This window comes from Colletotrichum godetiae, assembly GCF_030913485.1.
Source record: "Colletotrichum godetiae strain CBS 193.32 chromosome Unknown BDP55scaffold_8, whole genome shotgun sequence".
In the NCBI taxonomy this organism is placed as follows: domain Eukaryota; kingdom Fungi; phylum Ascomycota; class Sordariomycetes; order Glomerellales; family Glomerellaceae; genus Colletotrichum; species Colletotrichum godetiae.
In genome coordinates this window covers 790,817-803,462 of record NW_026851256.1, presented here as the reverse complement: position 1 = coordinate 803,462, position 12,646 = coordinate 790,817, and the positions used below count along the sequence as shown (strand labels likewise).

Here is a 12,646-nt window from a genome sequence, read left to right as displayed (position 1 = left end):
CTGGTGCTGTTAATAGCGCTGATGTACGGATCTATCTATGATTTATATGTTGAGCCGGTGACCGCCTTTTCACAAGTTCCCAGTGAAGTCATTGTATGCTGTCAAGAAAAGACAACAGGTCTCAGCTGCCGGGCGACGGCACAGAAGCTAAGGCTCTAGATACGAGCGCCGATCAGAATGAAATGTCACGATGTTTCCTAAATGAGCCTTCATCACACCTCTCTCCTCTGAGAGCGTCTGCCCTACATCCTCTGTCAGAAGGAATTTCTGACTAAAGATCATCCCATCCTACATGAAATAGACTTAAAGTCCAAGACAAACCCCAAAGACACGGGCCGATGTGACGATGCCACGATGTCAAGGACGAACACGAACTTGCTGCTCGGCGAGATGAATTGATTGATGACGCTCGCCCCTCATTCGGGAACCTTGAAATGATGATCAGGAGGTTCGAGACATACATTTAAGCATGCTGAATACGAGCTTTTCTCCTCACATCAGGTTGCCTGGCAGCTGCATGCAACATCGGTTACGGAGCCCTATTCAACCAGTCATGTCGTTGGTGGTCCTGGGGGAACACGGGGAGTTGGTGGGAAACGGTCGGTGGGCTGACGTGAAGCGTTGCGTTTTGCTTGGGTTTGGGGGAGTGACCTCGTGAGTGATCTGCCGTGTGCTTCCCCGCATCCCTTGGCGCGGCTCATCGGAGACATAATTGCTGTGAGCTGTGGAGCTGAGCTGAGCTGCCGTCGCCGCCGCCGCACAGCGACTTGTGCTTGTGTCTGCACAGCTTACCCCTGCTCATCCGCAACAAGCCGCATAACAAGGCGAGTAAGGTAGAAGATGAAGGGCGGGGGAGAGCTACGGCCGGGCGGGATGGGCATTTTCCTCTTTGTCGGCCAAAATCGTAACCCTCAGCCGTGTCTCGAATGCCGATGAACCAAAAGTCAGACACTCGACGATGGTCAGACACGGTTTAGCCCTTACTTCCGCTTAGCTGTCAACGGGGGCGGGCAGATCTGTTGAGAAGAAGCGATGTTTTCGCCTCAACGAGATGAAAGGACTGCCTCCTGGATTTCAGCCACAGTTCTCACCTGTTCGAGTAACGTAGCAACGTACATTTTCTATCCAAGATAGCAGAAGACAAATTTGATTTAGTTCTTTGGTTGGGTATAGGTATTCATAATCCATCTGTCCATTGCGCCAAACACCAGCCGAAACAAATGTCCCAAGTTTGAGGAAAAGGAAGGAAAAAAGAAGTGGTCCATATCCATCTGTTCGTGTTGGGTATCAATGCCTAAAAGCAGCTTCCAACGCCTCGCTGTCGTCTCGTAATTCCATTTTTCGAACCGATCAAAGATTGCTCTTTCTGCCCCATATATCCTCGACGAAGCTAGGTGTAAATAGTAAAGTAGAATAAAAAGTAAAATAGAAGGAAGTGGGAAGAAGGGACACGCGAGAAAGATTTAGCGAGATCCAAAGGTAGGCATCGTCGACTCCTCCTTCTTGCGCTCGCGTTTAGCGTAAATCAAGCCACACACATTGCAGAGCGTACTGGGACCGTCGGGGCCGGGTCGCCATTCCGGGGTATCAACGCGGTGACACTTGTGGCACGAGAAATCGATCGTCTTGCGGCGATGCCTGCGCCCCCCCGGGGGACTGCCGCTGTTCCCGGCATGGTTCCTGGAAGCGACGAGCTGTTGCTGCTCACTGCTTCCCTCGCCCGACTTGCGCTTATTCGCATTGGGGTCTTCCCTTTGAAGAGTCCTGATCTCGTGTATGTCGCGGGCGATGCTGTGCGATAATCTTGACATGGCACGCAAATCGTCTTCGGTGGGTAGAGCGTGGTCGTTGGTGGCCTCAAAGCCGGCTTCCGGGCTGGCGGCATTGTAAGAGGGGAATCTACCGGTCAGGCGAAGTAATTGCTGAGCACCATGGCGGATCTGAAGAAAGCAAAAGGTTAGACGGAGGAATCACTGCCTTGGCCGAAGAGCGTGAAGTTGACGACGAGATGTGCAGGTACTCATGTTCCAATGTAGCAGGCAGGTGGGCCCGATAAGCCCTCCCGATAAGAAACGGTGAAGGGGGGAAAGGGGGCCATAGAATAGACTCACGCGCTGATGACTCTCGCCCTGGCGAAGATGGTTCCAAGAGACCCTACTGGGGGACCCAGGATCGTCTTGACCATCATTGCCGGCGATGAGATGCGTCTCGTTGGGGTTTATCGCAGTCGGGCCATGCGTGCCAGCGGGCGACGACCCTGATCTCGGGGTGGAAGCGGATCGTGGGTTGGAGGGGCCGGAAGGCATCAATCGGAGCGGTGGCCCAAGGGCCGGCCAAGCACGGAGGGTACGCACACGGCAGAGAGGGGCCGGAATGCCCAAAGAAGAGACAAAATAAACAAGGCCTGGAATCGACGCGGAACGACTAGAACAAGCCCGGGGGTCTAGACCCGGAGCGATCGGAGCAGGTCCGCAGACGCAGAGGTCATTTACCTGGACGGTGCAGTAGCGGCAGCGGCAGCGGCAGCGACCACCACGGCGGGCTGGTGAGATTGCAGTGCCAGAAGCACAGGCGGGTTGTGCGAAGCAAATGGCAGTGGTTGTGTGGTTGCCCAGGATGTCGAAGAGAGCCGATAGATCGGTGGTGTTGGAGCTCGATCGTCGGACATGGAGCGAGGAATCGGGATCGAGAGCGATCGAAGGCGGGTGAGTTTTAAGGGGGAAAGTTGGCGTCGGGCCCTTTATGAGAGAGGTGGCGAAATGTTTTGCGGCTTTTCCCATGGGAATTTGCTAAGAACGGCAAGCGACAAGGGGAAAGAAGAGACGGCAAAAGATGCTAAAGGCAGCGGGGACCTGGAGGGGCAGGCAGTCCACAGCAGCACGGGGAGGGACCACTGTTCATACTCGCTGGAGCGGGGGGATTGGACCCTGAAAATTGAGAAATTCGGTTTTTGGGACGCCGACGGGCCCACCTCGGTTCGCCGTGATGGAGTCACGTTTCTCCAAGGGGGTCGGGTCTTCGGGGTCCTTCTGGTCTTTCTTACATAAGCGACAACTGCTGATAAGATAAGCATCGGGTCATTCTGAACGGGCCTTTTGCTCCGGTGCCCGGTCGCCATTGGCGGACCACCCTCCGGAACAACCCTCCGGAAGACAACACCCAGCCCGGGCTCCGGCATGGAATGGACGGAATGATCACGCAGGTCATCAATCTGCATTGCGCATTGCACGAATTCACTGCCATTCCTTTTCTCTATCGATAGGATACTATCAGAATTACTACACTATAGACGAGAATATCTATTTCCACCTCCCGACAGCGGATGACTTCGTCCCAACCTCATAACTCGTCCCGATCCCATTCAGGTTTGGGGTAACTTGCTGATCGCTTCTCGCAGACCCACGACTCCTTCTTGTCCGCATCACCACCAGTGAACTTCACAGTCGCAGGATACGCGCACAACGGCCTCGTCGGTGCCGTGCTATCGTTCCCTCCACTCAACTTGAACCCGTCCATCACATCGGGCGTCTTCCCCTCCTCGACCCATGCCCGCAGCGTCTCCAACCCCTTCAGCGGGTAAAACGTGCCATTCAGCCCATAGCAGTGGTACACCCCCGGCGCCTCGAAGTGGCGATAGTACCCATCTGCCGCCTCGTCCACCGCCAGCACTCGGTCGTAATAGTCCCTAGACGTGCGCATCGTCACACACTCGTCAGCCAGCCCGTGCCAGCTAATCATCTTGCGCCCCAGTCTCTTGAATTCTGAGAGGTCTGGATTGTTCGCTCCAATGATGCTGTCAAACTCCCGCCTGCTGGTCTCGTACGCCGCTTCCAGATCGGCAAACGTCATGCTGCTCACGTCGTAGCTCGGATCCTTGTGGACGAGGTTGCGGATCCACTCCACCGACATCTGGAATGGCCGACCAACGCAAGGCGAGTTCGTTACACTGCAGTTGGTATTCCCGAGCCCGAAGCGGCCTGTGAAGGGTGCCCCTTTCGGATACCCCTTCGACAGCCAAAGCGGTCTCCCGTCCGCGCCGTGCGGGCCGCGCCAAATCTCCCGCGCCACCTCGGCCGCCTCCGCCGACATGACCATTTTCATGTTCCCACAGTCGAGCTCCTTGCCGACCACACTCGCCGGGTCAAACGGACACTTATCCGGGTCCGCGATGACACTGTCCTTCACGCCGTCCAGCTCGTCGCACGCGTCAACCGCGAACTGCGTCATGAGAATCAGCTCACAGATGTGTGGGTACACGCCCATCTGGTTCATCACAAATTGCGGCCAGTACGTGCTGATGATGAGACTCGGCTGATTGACGGCCGGCGCGCCCGAGAGGATGCCGTCGTAGTCGCCCGGATACCGTTGCGCTTCGATAATGCCCTGCCGACCGCCCGTTGAACAGCCGCTCCAGTACGAGTATTCTGGCGTCCGAGAGTAGTACTGCGCTACAATCGACTTTGCGATGACGGTCATGTCGTGCACCGCGACGTGGGCGTAGTTCACGAGCAATCGCTCGTTGACCGTGCCATCCTTCTTCAGCGCCCAAGGCGCCTCTTCCCACGTAGTATGATCGTGGCCGGCATCCGTCGAGCTTGCTATCCCGCTGTCAGTTCACTCCAACAAGATGATCGGAGAACCAGTAATAACACCAGTGAGGAGAGAAATCAAGACCAAAACGTACTCGCATATCCCTGCGCCAGCGTCGCCACGACCTTTTCGCTCCCAAACTGCCCGGCTGAGTACCCTCCTCCTCCGACGCCCACGAACCGTTCGTTCCACGCTTCAGCGGACGGAAGCCATATCTGCACCTGCGTCACGTCGTCAAAGCCCGTGTGGACGTATTTGACCGTCACATTGCAGAAGCTGACACCGGTTGAAGGGATGGCTGCGCGACCTTCTGGCGTCTGGGGGTTGAACGTCAGATCTCTGACCGCGGACGCCGTTACGCCCACGAGGTCTGCGCCCTCGAGCTTCTTGGGGAATTTGAAGGCGCCGGGCGAGCACGGCTGTTGATTCGCGGCCGTGTTGCTGGACGGTGTCGCGTCGCTTTGGGCTGATGTTACCCAGTCTGCTAGGCGCAGCAGCGTTAAGAAAGTTGATAGACTCCTCATGATTTGATTTTCAATGAAAGAGCTCTCAATTACACAATCGTCACCAAATGTAAACAGGTCGACTTAAAAGAGACTGTCAAATGGTTATCTAGGTCGGGTGTGGCGGTGGTTGGTAACTGAGGCGTTCCCGCTGGCTCGGTGCTCAGACCTCGAGCATGACACACAACGAACACGTCGGGTTGATGCGTCACGGTTCTCCAACAGCTCAGACGGAATTTCGGAGAGAAAGAAGGCCCCGTCGCATGAAAAAGAAAAGTAAAGACACACACAAGTGGATTCGCGATGTGGTATTGAGGACCTCCGAGAAAAGCCACTGTCAAGCTAAGAAGCCCAATGTGGTAAATGCCATGGTAGATGTGTGGATGAGTTGGCAACTTATGCGGCCGACCTGGCGCGCGGGAACAGTTGTCCGCCTTACAGCTCGAATTACCCCACAAACGGGCAATGAACCTAACCTTACTAGTCGTCACATGCGAACCGCCGTGTTGGCGCGTAGATCCAAGACAGTAGCCCTACAGAACGAGCCGGCGGCCTGCAGAACCACGTCAGCCTTACTGACTTGGCAACCATGTAGACTATTGCAAGCCTTGCGCTTTCGATCCCAGTCTTTCCATTCTACGACTTATGTACGAGTAATTCTAGTAGCACAATTTCACTCGAGGTGAGATACTCCCCGAGGTAAGTAAGACTGTAGGGTAAGGCAGAAATATTCCCGGGAGCTTGCTCGGTTCCGGAAGCTCGCCTGCCAAGTCCGCACGGCTCTTTAAGTGGTTCGGGTTCGTGCTACATTGAATGCGATAATTGTTCAAGCTTTAGGCGAAGTAAGAGACAAATCTTCTCCTGTTCACGCATGAAATATTGGGACTATTTTGAAGAGGCGATCCTATCGGAAGCTATCCTCTCTGTTCGCCACATCCCGCCACGAAGTGTGGCGGATTCATCAAACTTTGACCATTTTTGGATTCACATTTCTTGTCAGGAAATATTCAGTTTCGTGTTGGCAATGATTTCCTCGAACTTGACTGGACAAGTACCAGATTCGATCTCGCTCCATAAGCCAAAAATTTTCACCTAAGGGATTCACTTCCAGAGACACGTGAATTGTCTGCTTCAGAAAAGTTATGTTCAGTCCAATTCTCTATCCCATCGACAACGTCAGTACAAACGTCTTCAGTGTATCTCTGTTTCGATATTGATATTTGGTTTTTCGATTTTGCAGGAGTAACGGATACAAGATCGGATCTGTTTATCATGTACTATAATCTCACCGTTGTGGCTGAGTAGACGACCTGCCGTCTTCCCGCCCGGGCGTTGCGCCATATAACTGCAGGATATGGCTAGTGGCACGGCTGGACGGGATGCCTTTTCTAGCAAGAGCTCTATACGGGTTAAACGGTCCTATGATAGGATTAAAATAGTATATACTATCACGTATAGAGAAATTTGCAAAGGAGGGGCTTTTTTACGCACTTACGTGTCTTAAAATAATCAAAAGAATCAGTTTACCACAATTTCTTCAAAAGCTACGTACTTAAATGTATGTACTGGCTTCGTCTCGTAGTTGATAGGATACTCTCTACACTGTACTTTCGAGATTGCGCCCTCCTTAACGATATGGCTTTGCTGAAGGGAATCTCATTCTCCAGGTTCTCCTGTAAATGAGACAGCTTTCTTTACTTACCTCAATGAGGAACACGCAGATAGTAAGAACCTAACGTCCTTGTTTCTCGCTTCATGAAGAGCTCAAAGAGGTCTTTGTAGGTGCCATCACAGGGTGACAAAGCCCAACCCTGTTCTGGCACTATTATTACATAGTTCTTGTGAAGAACTAGCTGATTCTCTCCTTTGAAGTTGGATCAAGATCATTGTGCAACTACATACGTTTTCTATTCATTGAAATGGTTAGCATCAGCAGCCTCAGAATGTTGCAGCTGCATATGAAGACATAAGACGCTCTCCATCCCCTGTTTCAAACAAAATCAGCCTCCAGACAAACCGGAAAACCAATACATCACCTCAAAACGAGTCAGCATCAATCCAGCTTTTGCTTTCGGAAAATCCAGTTCCCTAAATCAACAACACCCCTCACTCTATTACCTCAAAATCAACAAGATGCCCGGCGATAGGCAGAAATCTCTCATTGGCAAGGTCGTTGGCGGCATAAAGATCAAGATGGACAGAATCACCAACGGAAAATATCAACGCCACTTTTGTGCGTCGCGCCAGATCGAGCCCTCGCACTGCCGCCGCCTAGTCATGATCGAATGCACCTACGACGTCCCCATAGGCCGGAATGAGTTCAACGACATAATCACCAACTGGTTCGATCCGCACCACGGCACGTTATCTATGGAGCTCTACAAGAAGATGGCCAGCATCGGCGTCATGAAGAAGCACTCGGACGGCAAGCTCACCTCCTTCCGGCTTTTTGTGCTGTTTGGCGAGGATATTCCCATTGAGCAGTGCATGAAGCGTGGCGATCCGGATATTTTGCCCGATGTTCTGAAAATGTTGTTCCCGTTGAGCAGAGTTCTCACTGCGAAGCGAGAGATTGTTACGTGCGATGTGTCTCGGGATGTGTTCGATTCTCATGTCACGCTTCACGAGACTCGGTGTTGGAAGGGTATTTGGTATAAAGAGAATGGGGAGCCCGAGCCAGCACAGGCAGTAGGAACAACGTCGATGCTGGAGTGGAAGGCATTCCGGAAGAATATATGCTGGCGGCCGAAGTATGGTTATGGGTCGTATTAGAGTGCGTTGGTTTGTCTGGTTCTTCGGTCGCTCCATAGAGATCGAGCGTTATGTTTGGGGCATTAATTAGTGGGTATCGAAGGTATGAGTCTAATCAATCTCTAAAGCGAACTTCACTGATCCACTGTAACAATGCTGTCATCATAGTGTGACTGTATGTAGCATTTGTGGCGTAGTATCAAAGTTGAAGTGGAACTTCCAGTTTGCAAGCCTTGACTGCACGGCCATTCGGTTCATGGTTGCATAGAAAGACGAGTCGGTCCCCGTTCGCTGATTTTCATTGAAGACGTATACCGCTGTGTCGCACACATGCTAGTCCCTGCATCCGTGTGAAGGCACGAAGAAACAGCACAGCGGGAATAGCAGACGCTCGTAGGATCGCCCATCATCCCATGTATCTGCGGCTGATCTATCCCACCGACAGTCCGTTGTAGAACTGAACCAGAATGCTTGTGACGAACTTAGAACACTCTCAGAATATGAGGTAGTCCGGATCCTAGTTCTGACCTCACCTCATTGTGTTCAGTCTCATATGAGAGCTGGCCCAATTGTTACAGTCCTGAGAAGAGCATCGCCCTGCTAATTTGGTTACCAACAACGACAAAAACCAAACTGCCACTGGTGCAAGGCAGAACAATGTGCATATCATTCAAACGGGTAGCTCCTTTCTGTGCCTCGTGCAAAGGAACCGAATAAGGGGATTCGATTGGGCGTGGGGCTGATCATCCAATCCATGAGGTGATGTTGACATTGGTTCGTGTTTCTACTCTGTGCGCGCTTCGTACTGCCGAGTGGGAAGACTTTGTTGTTGGTTCCAAAGTCTAAATAGCGTCAGGACTTGGCTCTCACTTCGAAACGCTAGGCGGTACCAGAGATGACGGGATGAAACCCCTAAAAGAGGTCTAGCCTCGATGGAGAACCAGCATTGGCCACGGCACATTGCCGTTTGGAGAATTGTTGTGATCTTCAATGTTTCCAAAAACGGGTTTTAATTATTTTGCGGAGTCGGCATTGCAGGTACATGATCTAAACATGTGCTGAGAGTAGGATGTGGCTCGCGGCTGGCACTCTATCTCATGACTGCCTCACTTCTTGGACTTTTAAGTCGCTAGACACCAAGAGCTCATCTCTGGGTAGGTGCCATTCATCACTTGCTATTCTGACGAGTTATGATCCATGTCAAACGCTCCGAATAGTTCTGTACTTTATTCGTCTCAATCGGACTTACATGCGTCGTCACTAAATATGGTATCACTCCTCGAAATCAGTCTGATAACTGTAGCCGCCCTGCCCTGGTATCCCAACTCCCGCATGCGATATGACCTCTTGTGCGCCTCAAATCATTATGCTCAAAATAGCCGACGCCGTTCTTGCTAAACTTCAACCCGCATTCATACAATTACGTCCAAGTTGTCGTTTCAGTCGTCACCATCTCAAATCTCGTTCATGAAAAACCTGGCCTGGCTAATACCAGAAACGTCTGCAATGTAACGGAGGCGGGCTCTCAGATATCGTCTCTGTCTTGGTGTAGCGTAGTCGCTCTTCAAGGCCATGGCCAGGGGCCACATGACAATGAGTCCGGCCTCGCCCTTGAGCGGGTCGTCTGGCTTCGTCGTGCCGCAGGGAAACTGAGAAACAATAACGCCGTACCCGTTCCAGCTGCAAAAGTACGGAACCGCCGAAACAATGTCGTCAACACGGGCGCTCGCAGAGTGTACCAGGTCTCCGTACTCATCGTAGTCGTTTAAGCCTTCTCTACCAGCCGATGCCAACCACGAGCTAGCGCGGATCATTGTCGTGATGAGGTTGAGGTGAGATGACCATGTAACCAAGTGCAATACAGCCATGGGCAGGTTAAAGAACTTGAACACTTGACCGTCGAACGTGGGTTCGGTGTCAAGCTCTTCATCGGTTCGGTCAAAGACCCATTCAGCGACTTCGACCTTCCACTGTGGACTCGGATTTTGGCGGAGCTTCTTGAACTCTTCTTCGAGTTTCCGACACTTCTCCAGGAGCTCGAGCATCTTTTCCACAGCCTCTTCGGTAGGCTCTCTCGCGAGGGCAATGATGCGGTCGACACCCTGCTGAAGTTGGCTGCAGAGAAGGTTGATGTCGACTGTGGCGCGGTTTGAACGTTGAACCGCCTCGTTGTACAGTAACCATGAATAACCGGACATTTCTGAGTCCTTGAACATATTCTGGACCGATATGCATTGGTTGCGTGTCATCGCGAACATTTCCCGACCTTCGTCCGTCTCTAAGCACTTCTGGCCGCGGACTTGAACAATCTTGGCGGCGCCCTTCAGATGGCTGATATACTCCTTCATTGAATCTTTTGACATTAACGTCTAAAAGATGTCAGTATAAAGCTGCGCTAAATTCACGATGTAAGCTTACCTCGTAGAACGCCAACATAAGAACGGCCCCCAGAGTCTGATCACTGTCGATCTCCTTGGGATCGGCAATCGCTTGACCAACCGCTCGTAAAGCAGCCACATGGTGCTCTTGTGCACGAAGTAGGGCAGGTCCTCTTGCTCCTTTCGACTGTCGCATCGCCAAGGCGGCCATGGATGTTGCCTTAAATGCAGTTGAAAGGCAGACTGAGATCTCGCCACGCCCAAGAAAACGTGGCAGAAAGGCGTAGTAGCCACGAGCTGTCGGTGTCAAAGGTACGTTGACAAATTCGGAGAGAAAAAGACATGAGGCTTGCTCGTCGAGCGGATTGGTCAATCCTCCTGGTACGTTTTTGAAGCATTCGATGAGGTCCCCCTCCTCATATCCGATCTTGAAAGGGGACGAGTTCCGTCTTGGTGGGCTTAATGACGTTGTCCTATCACAACAGTATCCGGGTGATCCGTTCTTTGCTTTTATCGACGAGTCGATGGACGACATGTTACTATCGGTGCTATTCGTTCTCATCTTCTTGAGTTTGTCGGCGGACTTTGACGAATCGCGAATGACGGGACCATACCCTGGACAATGTCTCTTCGACTTCGTGCATCTCATGCAGAATGGCTTTGCCTCGTCGCATTTGACCTTTCTTATCCTACACAACTTGCATCCGCCCGAAGGCTTCCCCGTGTAGACCATGTTGATGAAGTGTCGTATATTCCGGCAGTACGTATGATTGAATGAACAAGGAAACCGAGGAAGATCCAAGATTAGAGGAAGGCGGGAGATGAGCTGAAGAAGGGGAAGGGAATCAGAGGGCAGACCCTGCGTCTGACTCGAGCAAGCTTTCGAGCTTGTCGCCTCCAGGGTTTTAAACCAGAGAGCCGGGAGATCAGTATCCTTGGCACTCCTCCGACACGGACCAAGATCAGAATGGAGTGTTCCTCAGGTCATGTGATGAGACCAGGCTGCTTCTGGTCAGGGTTGCCGCTGGAATTGCTATTACAGACTTAGGTGCTGGCCCCTTAGGTAACGGGTCGCGTCCCTCCCGTCCGCTTGAGCACGAGTGTCCGAGGACGGCATGCGCATGATGTGATGCCGGTGCGCTCGGTTAGGATGCAAGCCAAGATCACAGATCCCATCGTGTTTTGCATCTGGGCTATTCAGAGCTTGACATATCCTCCGCGGAACATTCGTTTGGATCTGATGCCCAAAGTTGGGAACTAAAGCCCTCGCTTATGGCTCACTCGGCTGGGCGTGCAGGTGTGGAGGGCACCCAGGGACAGGAAGATTCCAAAAGATGCTGCGGCTTGGGTCTTCGGATCATCAACAATCGCTGCAGGTAATGACGAAGCCGTGCGCACTGTCATTGTGTGACAGGAACCAAATGCGGCATCGTAACGCATGTGCTCTTTGACCTTCCCACGGTCTCGGTCTCGCACGGAGAGAGACGACGTTTCAAAGACACTGAGAGTAAACCTGCTCAGCTCCCTTTTTCGGTGTTAATATATCGGCCGAGCGCCCTGGAGTTGTTTCGTTTCAATGGGTCTCTGACGGATCCGAAAACCACTACGCTTCATGATCCGAGCTCCATGGCGATCTGCTCCATCTCCTCCCTTCGTCCAGCTGCTCGAAGAGACGAACGTTGAGTCACACGGGGCAGCTACAAGCACTTGATGTCTGCACAATAAGGATGACGTTGGCCATTTTTGGCTCGCTTTGAACAAGGAATTTCCTATCTAAGTAGCGGAAGGCAAAAGCTTGTCTTGGTCTGGCCCGGATGTCCTCCACAACCCGGCCGAGCATGCCGTCCGATCAAGAGTCGAGGAAACACTAGGAGAGAAAGCTTCGATGTCAAAGGAGCTTAGTACGACTGGCGATACTACTAATTGAGAGGGCGATCAGACGTAGCCTGTGCAACCTGTGCAACATGCCCAATAATCCCCCCACATACCGGGCTTGGAAAGGTCGAGAGAATGTTTGACCGCGTGCATATGTCGAATTGAGCGAATAAGTGTGCAGTTCAATGACACCTAGACGTAGAAGGAAACGCTGCGCAGCTACCAGACTAACACCACAAATTGGAAGTTTTGATTCTGCAAGGGCGTGTTCAACTTCGACTGAAAGGTTTTTGTCACATAATACTCTAATTCAGACAAAATATTTGAAAACGAATGTGTTTGGTTCTTTTAGCATCACTCAAGTGAGGGTAGAAAATATGAATGAATCGCGAACAAGTATTTGGCCAATACCGGTCTCGCTCAACTATTTTGTAACGACAGTCAGATTATACCGCAGGATACACAACAGTTATTATATGTAGGCTGGCAGAAAAGAACTATTGCCGAGTTGCTTCGTCCAACATCGCAGGATCGCACGTCACAGTGATT

General features: G+C 51.9%; 4 protein-coding genes across 4 annotated transcripts; 1 reads left to right on the top strand and 3 right to left on the bottom strand.

The window, feature by feature from the left end:
• Positions 1-1,463: 1,463 nt before the first annotated feature.
• Positions 1,464-2,306, bottom strand: BDP55DRAFT_691657 (uncharacterized protein; the record flags this gene model as incomplete). The annotated part of the gene is made up of 2 exons (XM_060577002.1): positions 1,464-1,940; positions 2,112-2,306. The coding sequence occupies 2 exons, from the start codon at positions 2,304-2,306 to the stop codon at positions 1,464-1,466; spliced, it is 672 nt and encodes a 223-aa protein (XP_060433242.1).
• A 1,033-nt stretch (positions 2,307-3,339) lies between these two features.
• BDP55DRAFT_691656 (tannase and feruloyl esterase) lies at positions 3,340-5,114 on the bottom strand (the record flags this gene model as incomplete). The annotated part of the gene is made up of 3 exons (XM_060577001.1): positions 3,340-4,598; positions 4,685-5,009; positions 5,067-5,114. 3 exons carry the CDS (start codon positions 5,112-5,114, stop codon positions 3,340-3,342), a joined length of 1,632 nt encoding a protein of 543 aa, XP_060433241.1.
• A 2,112-nt stretch (positions 5,115-7,226) lies between these two features.
• Positions 7,227-7,865, top strand: BDP55DRAFT_725700 (uncharacterized protein; the record flags this gene model as incomplete). Its single annotated transcript, XM_060579041.1, has 1 exon — positions 7,227-7,865. One exon carries the CDS (start codon positions 7,227-7,229, stop codon positions 7,863-7,865), a length of 639 nt encoding a protein of 212 aa, XP_060433240.1.
• A 1,433-nt stretch (positions 7,866-9,298) lies between these two features.
• Positions 9,299-10,955, bottom strand: BDP55DRAFT_691655 (uncharacterized protein; the record flags this gene model as incomplete). Its single annotated transcript, XM_060577000.1, has 2 exons — positions 9,299-10,213; positions 10,263-10,955. The coding sequence occupies 2 exons, from the start codon at positions 10,953-10,955 to the stop codon at positions 9,299-9,301; spliced, it is 1,608 nt and encodes a 535-aa protein (XP_060433239.1).
• Positions 10,956-12,646: the final 1,691 nt, after the last annotated feature.